The sequence below is a fragment of the Nicotiana sylvestris genome, chromosome 2, assembly GCF_000393655.2.
Source record: "Nicotiana sylvestris chromosome 2, ASM39365v2, whole genome shotgun sequence".
Taxonomy (NCBI): Eukaryota; Viridiplantae; Streptophyta; class Magnoliopsida; order Solanales; family Solanaceae; genus Nicotiana; species Nicotiana sylvestris.
The window spans coordinates 119,119,898-119,131,161 of NC_091058.1; the positions used below are offsets into that span (position 1 = coordinate 119,119,898).

At 38.8% G+C, this 11,264-nt stretch overlaps 2 protein-coding genes across 2 annotated transcripts; both read right to left on the reverse strand.

The window, feature by feature from the left end:
* Positions 1–6,139: 6,139 nt before the first annotated feature.
* Positions 6,140–8,755, reverse strand: LOC138885486 (uncharacterized). The gene is made up of 6 exons (XM_070166440.1): positions 8,228–8,755; positions 7,876–8,068; positions 7,557–7,728; positions 7,152–7,278; positions 6,421–7,062; positions 6,140–6,301 (listed from the first exon to the last, which is right to left on the reverse strand). Exons 1-6 carry the CDS (start codon positions 8,753–8,755, stop codon positions 6,140–6,142), a joined length of 1,824 nt encoding a protein of 607 aa, XP_070022541.1.
* Positions 8,756–9,523: 768 nt separating this feature from the next.
* On the reverse strand, positions 9,524–10,546 carry LOC138885487 (uncharacterized). The gene has a single exon (XM_070166441.1). The coding sequence runs from the start codon at positions 10,544–10,546 to the stop codon at positions 9,524–9,526; it is 1,023 nt and encodes a 340-aa protein (XP_070022542.1).
* Positions 10,547–11,264: the final 718 nt, after the last annotated feature.

Here is an 11,264-nt window from a genome sequence, read left to right on the forward strand (position 1 = left end):
AGAATGATCTATACCGTAAAGTTAATATGTTAGTGTTAATACTATCGTTATAACCAAACATTAAAAACATTTTGAGACTCCAATAAAACTTTCTTTCCATCTCCTAATAAATGTTCCATAAAAAATAATGAAACTATACAATTTACTTGATATGAATGTTCCACGAGAAAATAATGATGCTATACAATTTGCTTGATATGAAGCATGTGCGTAAGGGAACATTATTGTAGCAAATGCTCATGAACATATTGCAGTGCGTTTTCCAAAAGTTGTCCTTTGTATTGAGGTTTATCACTACAAAAAGGCATGGGTAAAATTGGCGCATTTTAGCCTGAATTGCTAACCTGCGCTCACCTGAATGGAGAGAGCACGAGGACAGCCATCGAAGGCTACTAAGCTACTAATTGAGGAAGACAACAGCTCAAATGAAAGAAGGACTCTAGAAACGGTGAAATTAGCTACACCAAAACCTCTAACAATTGGAGGAGATGGTATTGTTACATTGAACAAAGCAGGAGTCAAAGAGGTGAACATCACAATTGAAAGGAAATTGAGTGAGGAAACGTCAATACACAAAGGTAAGGAGCATGCAACACCGAATTTGGAGATCTGGCAAACCCTACCAGCTCGAAGTGGAGGAAGCAAAGCATCAGCAGGAACATGGACAATGTCGGCTAACATGCAAAAGGTATCAAGCTTGGAAGGACCAGCATAAGAACAGATGCAAGCTGTAGATCTAATGTCGCGCCCCCTTTTTCTCGCAAAATCGGGTTTATAACATTTTTGGTTGGGACAACTCTTTCCTTTTGGGAAAGTGGGTTTGCATTTTGGAAGAGTCTCCACCCAACGATTTAAGGTGCGTTAGGGCACCTATAGAGTTCATTTATAACTACGTTTGGTAACCAGAGATAGGGTAAGGGCTTGAAATTATCCTAAGGGGAATGTGTTAGGCACCCCTCAGGATCTACTAGTGTAGTTCCCGGCCAAACAGTTTTTTGTGAATTTGTACAAGTAGCCAAATAAACAAGTATGGTTCAAATAGTAGGGAATTTAAGTTTAAGAACACAGATGTTTGAAAAGCAATTAATGAAAAGCAAGAGTTTAAAAAAGAATTACAACCTAAGCACATTTGTGAATGTAAAGGGGGGGTGTCCTAGGTTTGTTTATAATATGGATCACATCAATGCAATACCCGGTATGACACTCCTCAAAAAGGGGCTACACGTGGTATTAACGCACCGGTCATCATATCCATATCTACCCTTTCTCGCCCCGTGAAGGTAATTAAAGTGAGAGTTGGTCTCGACCCCTATTGCATGCTGTTACCCGTCCCTTCCTATCAGTCCCGGAGGAATTTAGGACTCCTATCCTATAAAAGAGGGTTCTAGGCAAACCCTCAATTTTAAAGGCAAAATACTAAGGCGACATATAATAAACAAGTAGGACTTCAATTAATAGGAGCATGGAAAACAAATGAAAGGCTCAGATATACCTCCACACACAGTATACATAAACAGCATGACTCATACATAATTAAGGTCTGAATTCAGATCCTAAACTTGGTATCTAAGTAATAACAGCATAGTCAGATTTATACATAACTCAAATAGGAAGTCCTAATCAGGCTTGCCTACTGATTTAACATGCTGACAGTTAAACAAAGACAGTTCTGGTTTTTATTTTAATTTTATTTCTTAAGACTTGCCTAGGCGTAAATAATATGCAGCAGTTACCAGAATTATAAAACAGTTATTTTACCTAAAGCATGATGTTCTAAATGTTGCAAAGACATGCAGGAATTGTGACCAGTTTCACTTAAATAGGATAATCAAACATTAGGTTGTTTTATGTCCTTTTCATGCATCAGTAATTTAACTAGGTGTAACTGAGCGAGTGTGAACGAGATCCTAAAATAGGGTATCTAACGTGCACATATGAAAATGCAGAATGATTGCAGAATTTCTAAAGCATGATTTCTAAATGCTCAAAGAGTTACAGCACGACTTCAAGATGTGCAGGAGCAACACTTTTAAGTTAATGCTGTTATTTAGCCTAAAGTAGAATTTCTAAGTGGTGAAGTGATGTCAAATGAGATGCTGAAACAGTAAACCTAAGAACATGGTATCTAATGCAAGACATGCTTTGAATATGTTGATCTTACGCATGGATTCTAATGCACATATAGGAAATGTAAACCTAAGACATGCTTTCTACCTATTGATTTTGATAGCATATAACTAGCCTCCCCTTTTCACTAGCCAGCCCCAAATACTTGTTTACAACAGATTATTACAGACCAATACCGAAATGAATTTTATAAGAAAATTAAAAGTTACACTATAGAGAGCCTGAAAACAGGCCCAGATTTCCAACACCTGACTAGGACTTCCTCATTGAGTTATGTGATAAATCACCTCAAGTGTCAAGATTGTTTCATAGCTTTCCTCATATCTGGGTGTGTTAGAGTTCCCTAAGGACCTCAAGGGATCCCGGGCAGTGCTCATACCCAGATTTCATAGCCAAGACAGAGTAAGTGCAGTATGGAAAGGCCAGTTTTCATGTGTCCAAGTTCAGAGGGAGCTCAAGGGTCCGAAGACAAGGCTCACACAAAAGGGGCAGAACTTAGTGGTCTAAGAGTAGAGTGAGAGTGCTTGTCATAGTGTTGAAAAGATTTAAGTAAGAAAACAGTTTTGAAAAGGGTAAGTAAGAAACAATTTTAAAAAGAGAGACTTAATGACAAAGTTAACTGATGAAAACAATTTGAAGGAGTATGCATACCAATCTCAGAACAAAGTTAGTATCACACCAAGGACCAGGAATAGTCCAACAAACACAAGCAAGGGAATGGGATTGGAGGGACAAATAGGGAGCATGTGAGGGCAAACATGTAGCAGGCAGGAACATATACAAGCATACAATCAGAAACTCTTACAGGTTCAGAGGATCAGGGGGATAGTAGGGTATTGGGTTAGATTAACATATCAACATCAAACAACTGAGATCATGCTCAAACCAATCATGGGGATTCACATAAGAAACATGTACTAAGTATACAGAAACATGCTGGTCATTGACAAGTGAGGCACAACTTGACATGTAGAGATAATTCAGGATCCTAATTACATGTTTGAACAGCACAATAGTAAATAAAAGCATATCAGAAACACAAGAACTTGTAACAGTAATAGAATCATGTTGGTTTGAGGACTGAAATCTGAATTAGAACATACCAATGAAGTGAAAGCAAAACACAAAGCAGGAATAGGAGAGGTGTAGTAGTTAGCCTTGGCTTGCAGACGGCTAGCTTAAAATAGTAGCAAGTAGCATAGAAGAGAGAATAGATAGTTTTAGTTGTGTGAGAGAGAGTTGAACAAAAAAAAATTCGTTTGTTAAGAATGTAGAAGAGAGTCATTTCTATAGTAGTTTGAAAACTAGTTAAAATAAGGCAAGAATCAATTCTTCAGTAATTATAGAACCCAGTATAAAAATTGGTTTGAATCTCGTTTTAATTAAGGGAGTCACTGTAAGGGTAAAGAGCAGGTGACAAGTAAGGAAAGAAATCATACACGGCTGGAGTATAACAAATAAGGAAAGATTTCAAAATAGTACCAGTATAGAACAGGTAATTAAGGCTAGGTTCAGAAAGTTTTCAAACTAAGGAAACAATCAGTAAGAATTAAATAGCAACACAGACAAGGCAAGGAAAAATTAATTAAGGCAAGCAACTAATCAAATTAAGTGGAAAGGTAGGAGTCGGGGGGGTCCAAAGGAAAATGTTCAAATCACACCAAGTAACAAGGAATTCAGAATCAACCAAAGAGAAAGTCATGGAAAAGAGTCAGCATGTTTAACATATAAATAGAGTAAGACATGGGTAGTCAAGAATTGGCACACAACTCTAGCAAAACATGAAGATCAAACGATACTGAATCAGTGAGAAAGATGCAAGTCTTGATGCGAACAGTCAAGACGAACACAAACACATGAAATTGGTGTAAGTCTAGGCTGAGAAACTCAGTAGAAGCATATCAAGGCAAGGCGGTCACAAGAAATCACAAGAACTCAAAAGAAATATGAGAACTAGTAAGTCATGCTAATACACAATAACCAAACAAAGAACCCTAAAAATTAGGGATTTTGACATAGGCTAGTTAGGGTCAAGGAAGAACTCAACAAAATTAGTCAAAACACATAGACATGGGGGCTTAAGCACTTAAAACCAAAAAGCGTTTCGAAGAAAAGGATTTTTAGAAACCCTGATTTAGGAAGACGATAAGCCATTCTAAAATCAGGAGATTTTCCATAAAAACAAGCAAAAATAAGTTCGATCCTTCTCAGATCTGTACAGATCTAAGAAGTTTAAGAGACGAAATTAGGGTTTTCAATAGAATAACTCGAATAGAGGAGAAAGCTTAAACAAACATTTTAAACATAGAGACTCGCAGATTAATACAAAAATCAAAAGAAAGAAGCGTTTTTGAAAAGGTGTTTAAGAACCCTAGTTCGAAGATGAAGAGTTACTTTAGAAAAATCGGAAAAACCTTTGAGAAAAACAACAAAAACTCATAATATACACAGATCTAAGACAAATCTAAAAGAAATTGCAAAATCTTAAGAGTTAGGGTTTCAGAGAACTCAGAGAAGATGAGAAAACCTTAAAGTGTTACCGGTTTTAGCCGGAAAAGTCATAGATCTTACTCGAACGGCCTAAGGTGGACGAAAAATGGCATGAAGGACCATGGGTAGGAGTTGAACCGCTCCAGGTTCACCTGAGGACCTTAGGGTAGTTTTAAACTGGTGTGGGGTGAAGTAGAGGCCAGGAGATGATGAGAGGCCATGGTTTCTGGCGAGGGAGGTGGCCGGAGAAGGTGGACAGGGTCCATCGGAGAGGAGGGGAAAGGAGAAAGTTCTAGAGAGAACCAGAGATAGAGAGAGGGAGATAGAGAGACTGGTTGATAGAGAATGAGAGGGGGGAATGAGAGATGGGGGTAGTCATTAGGGTTCAATATGGTATAGGGGATTTTGACCGTTGATTAGAATTGATCAACGATCCAGATTGGACTAGGATTGGGTCGGGTATGGTTTGGGTTTTTTTTTTGTTAGTCCGCTAGGCAAACGCCTAGGGCTACTTTTATTTATAACCAGATAAAATACGAAATACAATGTCATGATATCCTACGAACAGAAAGTAATAAAGTTTGAACTTAACAAGTATCCTATTATCAAAATTGAGTGCTACACTCAACATTGATAACACATTAATGCTATTAAACTTTGTAATACAATTCTGCATCCAAGAATGTGCATGTGAAAGGTGCACAATGCAACGTTCCTTCTAAACCCGTTTGTTTGTTGCAATTCCATATCTTTTTCGACACTTGTTTTCTCTTTTGTTTCACAAAATCATGCTGTAGTTTGCTTCCATATCTAGTTCCCTCCATCCTCCATAGTAGACTCACAATAGTTTTGGCGTGAAAATCCCTGTCGTGCCTCCATGTTCGATCACAGCCCAGCTTCCAGCATCCGTTCGTCGTCCCCCATGCTGGTCGCATACCAGTGCATATCCTTAAGCGTGCTCGACATCGACGAAGCCTAGGATTGTTGACAGCTTTGTGGTGGAAAGCACGTGAGCCCCACCCACAGCCTTTTCCATGTGATCCTTTTGCTCAACAGCATGTGTTGCCTGTCATGCCTTGCACATGAAACCATGTGTGCACATTAAAATATTCGGAAAATGCCTCAATGCACAGTTAGATTCCTTTTCCAACTGCTGTGCTTGGCGTGAACTATTGCTGTTAGCGTGTAGCCATACTTCGGTCGCACAAAACTCCCACTTGACAGCAGTTAGCGTGCATGGCATTTGGACCGTTTTTTTTTTCTTTTGCTGCGTTCCTTCTGCTTCGTCGATTGAGCTGATGAGAGACAGCTTTGTGCTAGAATCGCACGTGAGCTCCACCTACAGCTGCGTCATAAATAAATATATACCATAGTACCTTCATCCTAGAGTATTGCATGCTTTTATGTATCCTAGATAACTTTCCATATGCATTTCACTTTTCCATTTGATTCCTTTGCTCACCAGCATGTGTTGTCTGCCAGGCCTTCCACATTAAATCTTGTATGCATATTAAGAGATTATTTAAACCGAATTGGATTGAAGCATGCGATAATATAAAGCATTGGCCTTTGTTGCCTGCTTTCTCGAAAACATATTTGCTGCACATGGTAGTTGTGTTTCCAATGCCATTTGCTTCTTGTTGTGCTCGAAATTAGGATCAATCATTTTTATATTCCCAGATCCCTGAACCATGCGTATGATATTAAACACTTCTGCACCATTCTGTTGTATATCCAAAGAACTGAAAGCACGCTTTCACCTCCCGCTCTTCCTTTTCTCTTTGCTTACTATCTCTTGTTCACCTTCACCCTTAGATTTGGACATTGCAGCTTATCTTCATTAACCAACCTCCTTCCCTGTGCATCTAGATGCCAGAATTGTTGGCATTCTATTTCTCCATGATCTAAAGCATAATTAGCCAAGTGATCTGTCAGCTTGTTTCCCTCCCTATGAATATGAGTAACTGTGTAATTTCCCCCATTCATTAGTTGCATCATTTCCTCTACCTGCTCAGATATGATCCATGGTAGTTTCCAGATCCCATCCATTATCTTTTTTAATAACATTGAGTCAGTTTGAAGCCATACATGAGAGTATTGTTGAAATCTGTAGAACCTTAGTGCTTCTACCAAGGCCTTCGTTTCAGCTACTGTGTTTGTTGTCTCTTCAATCTCTTTCCCTACTGACTTGACTATGTCACCATTTTCATTTCTTATACAAAAACCTATTGAGCTCCTGCCTGGATTTCCCCTCGATGCACCATCCGTATTAACTTTTAGCCATCCTGCACTTGGAAATTCCCACATGACTTTTGTAACCTTAAGTTTAGGAGTGAAATTTTCCATCATAGCTAATAGATCTTGCCATTTGTGAGGTACCATGTCCATCCCAGCTTTCTCACTTTCACCAATGCCTGGAGATTTGATGAAACTTGATAAATCACCCTGCTAGTTGTCACAGCATCACCATACTTCATACTATTTCTTCTTTTCCAAAGTTCCCAGACTACGCATGAGGGGAGTGCTTGCATTACCGGTTTTAGCCTTAACCACACATTTGCAGTCCAACATTTTGTGATTGCTTGGTGCAATGTAAGTCCCTCCACAGCTATTCCTGCCCTCGATAGAAAATACTTCCAAGTTGTCTTTGTAGTTTCTGATCTAAAAACAAGTGCTGAAGAGATTCCTCGTCAGGCTGTACACAACACCAACATTTTGATGGCATGCAGTAGCCTACCCTTTTCATGAAATCATCTAAAGGTAGCTTTGCTTTCCACATTTTCCACATGAAAAATGCTATTTTAAAAGGTAGTCCCTTAACCCAAATCATTCAATAAGTTGTTCTTGGTTCGTCTCTTCTTCTCGTATACTCCCATGCTGACTTAACACTGAAATATCCTCTTGTTTCCAGCATCCAACAAGGCCTGTCAAGAACCTACATAGTTGAAGGTGGTTTGATTTTCTCCAGAATGTGTACTGCTAAGTCTTTAGGAAGCATTTCAAATAGCCTGTCCACATCCCACTCACCATCTAAGGTAACATCATGTACATTATGTACATTTTCATCAATGTCAAAGTTCTGAGGAACTAAAAAATATAGTGCCCCAAGACCTGTCCAGTTTTCATACCAAAAAAGTGATGATCCCATTTTTGTTTGCCAAAGGATTTGATGTTCAATTAGATCTCTGCATTCCAACATTTTTCTCCAGATGTGAGACCCCCTTTTCCATGGAACTATTACGGAATTTAATTTTTTACAGTATTTTTGACATACAAAAGAGCTCCATAGGCTTGGTTTTGTTCTGAAATTCCACCATAACTTGCTGAATAATGCCTTTGCTACATAATGCAGTGACCTGAAGCCTATTCCTCCTTCCTCAACTGGCATGCATAAGGTATTCCATGAAGCCCAATGCCTACTAGTTCCTCCTACAGTGTTGCTCCAGAAAAACTGAGCAAACAATTTGTGCAACCTATTTATCACATACTTTGGAGGGTTTACAGCTGATAGTAGATGCATAGGCATGCTTTGCAATACATGGGATATGAGAACTGCCCTGCCCCCTACTGATAATAACTTGCCCTGTCATGATTGTAGTTTGTCCATTACCTTAGTAATTAGGGGCTGATAGAATTCCAACTTTCTCCTTGCATAAAATATAGGACAACCTAGATATATGATAGGGAAATCATTTCTATGCATGCCTGTGATCCTTTCCACCTTGCTGACCACTTCCATGTCTGTTAAATGGTGCAGGTACACAGCTGATTTGGTCTTGTTAACAAGCTGCCCAGATGCAGCTTCATATGCCTTCAGCACTTGCATAATCAGCATCAGAGATGTTTCATCTGAGGATGAGAAAATAATCATGTCATCTGCATACGCCAAATGATTGATCTTTGGACTCCACTTTGGCATCCCAAATCCACAAAAATACAGGTTAGTATGTAGTGCATTGAGACCCCTAGATAATGCTTCTGCTGCCAATATAAACAAAGTTGGAGATACAGGATCACCTTGTTTTACTCCCCTTGAGGACTTAAAGAACCCATGAGCTTGACCATTGATTAGAATAGAATACCAATTGTTTGAAACTAATCCAAAGACAATCCCTATCAACCTTTCTGTGAATCCCATCTTTCTCAGTACCTTGGTTAGGAATAGCCAAGATAATCTATCATAAGCTTTGGTCATATCTAGCTTCAGGATGACATTAGGTCCAGCCTTAGTTCTAAGCCTAATGTCAGTCACTATCTCCTGAGTTAGAAGGATGTTTTATACTATATTTCTTCCCTTAACAAAACCTACTTGTTCCTCAGATATCAGACTTGGGAGAAATTTCACTAGCCTTTCATGTACCACCCTTGATATAACCTTATTTGAAAAATTACTGAGGCTTATTGGTCTTAAATCAGAAAAAGTGGTAACTTCTTTTTTCTTTGGTAGTAGAACTATGTTTGTGTGTGTTACACACTTGGGTAGCTCGTGACCATTGAAAAAAGCCCTCACCATGTCGTACAAGTCATCCCCTATTAAGTCCCAACAAGAATGATAGAATTTTCCTGTCATACCATCTGGCCCCCCAGCACTATCACCATTAAGTCCAAGTACTGCCACTTTTACCTCCTCTTTTGTTGGTTGCTTAATCAATTCTGCATTCTGCTTAGTGTTAATCAGATTAGCAACATGCTCTACGATATCCAATGATGAAGGAGTAGCTGCTTCTGTGAACTGTTCCTCGTAGTATTTGATCCCCTCTTCTGCAATTTCTTGTTCTTCTTCAATCCAGGTTCCTTCACTATTTTGAATTCTGTTAAGCTGAAGTCTCTTCCTCCTACCTCTCACTTGTGCGTGGAAGAACTTAGTGTTCATATCCCCTTCCTTGAACCAAGTCATGCCTGCCTTTTATTGCCAATATTTCTCCTCTAGTGCAAGACATTTGATCAATTCTGCCTGAACCTTTTGTAGCCTCTCCCTGTTCATCCCTATAGGATTTGCTTCAAATTCTGCTTCATGAACCATCACTACCTCCTCCATACTTTCTATCTTTTGGAAAATATCTCCAAATGTAGCCTTACTCCACAATGAAAGGGCCTTCTTTAATTTTTTTAACTTGTGATTAAAGAGAATATAAGGATTTGCACTAAAATCAGCATACCAATTCTCTTTCACCACATCTTTAAAAGTCGCATGTTCCACCCAAAAATTAAAGAACTTAAAAGGTTTTTTTATTGGTGGAGTCTCAATATCACACTTCAAATACATTGGACTATGATCAGAACCAGTCTTTGACAAATGTTGCACCTCTATTCCTGGAAATGTTTGTTGGAACTCAACATTGGCCAAACATCTGTCTAGTCTTTTGAATATACAGTCTTCCTCTGCTCTCCCATTCCACCATGTAAATATGCTGCCTTTAAATCCAAGGTCGAAGAGATTGCAAGTGTTGATGCAGCGTCGAAAATCATCAATTTCATTCAATGACACAGGTAACCCACCAAACTTCTCTTCTTCGTCCCATATTACATTGAAATCACCTCCTACAAGCCATGGTGCACCCATATCCCTTTCCATTGCATATAATGAATCCCATAATTCTATCCTCTCAATTGCATCACATTTTGCGTATATCAATATTAGGACAAACTCCACATATGATTCAGTAAATCTTAGCGTTAATTGTTGCACCATATTGCACATAACAGTTACCTCAAATACCTCATCTATGAAAGCCCATATCTTGTTGGAAACATTTGCAATTGCCTGTGTAAGTCCTATCTTGTTTCTGTACCTTTCTAGTTTTTTTGCTTGTTGCTTTGGCTCCATTAAACCTACAAATTCATAGTGATTTTGCCTATGCATTTTTGTCAACCTTTCAAAGGCATGTTGTGTGTTGATTGACCTTATATTCCAAATGAGAGCATCCATCACTGATTGTTGGATTTAGTTAGCGTTCTCCTTGTGTGCATCCCAGCTTTTGGTGCTGCAAAATTATCTTTTTGTTGCTTCTTCTTACCTTTTGTTGCTGATTTAGCCTTTTCCACTTGCGCAAGTGATAAGTCACCTTGCCTTGCAGCATTCATAAGGTTTTGGGTAGTTGATTCTTGATCCATGTTGTATCCTGATTTACCAGGTTCTTCTCCTTCTTCATTGTCTTCCTTCCCTCCTGATGTAGCTCCAAATGTATTCTTTTTAGGTACCAAGGCCTTCTCTTCTCCTCTTTTTAACAGCTGCAACTGGTTTTTCTCCAATGTAACAGTAATATTTACTATTTCTGTTTTTTGTTTTGGTTGTTTCTCCTTCTCTGTTGTGTTGTGTCCTTGTGGGTCTTCTTGTGATTTCTAAAGTTTATCATCTTTTGTTCCTCTAGGATCATTTACCTCTGGGCCTCTTCCTTCATAGTTTCTAATTTCTGTGACTTCTGCTATCTGAAAATTATTGTTGTGCTCAACATTTTCTGATCATCCCTTTATTAAAAAATTACCGGTTGTATTGCTGTCATTGGCATGGGGCTCTCCATTTACACTTTGCTCATCTTCCTTTTTGTCCTTCTCATTTGGTTCTCATCAGCTTGTGCTCCTAGTGGTACTTCGTTTTCCTCTGAATCATATTCCCTTTGTGCATCCCATAGCCTGCCTCTGCAGCC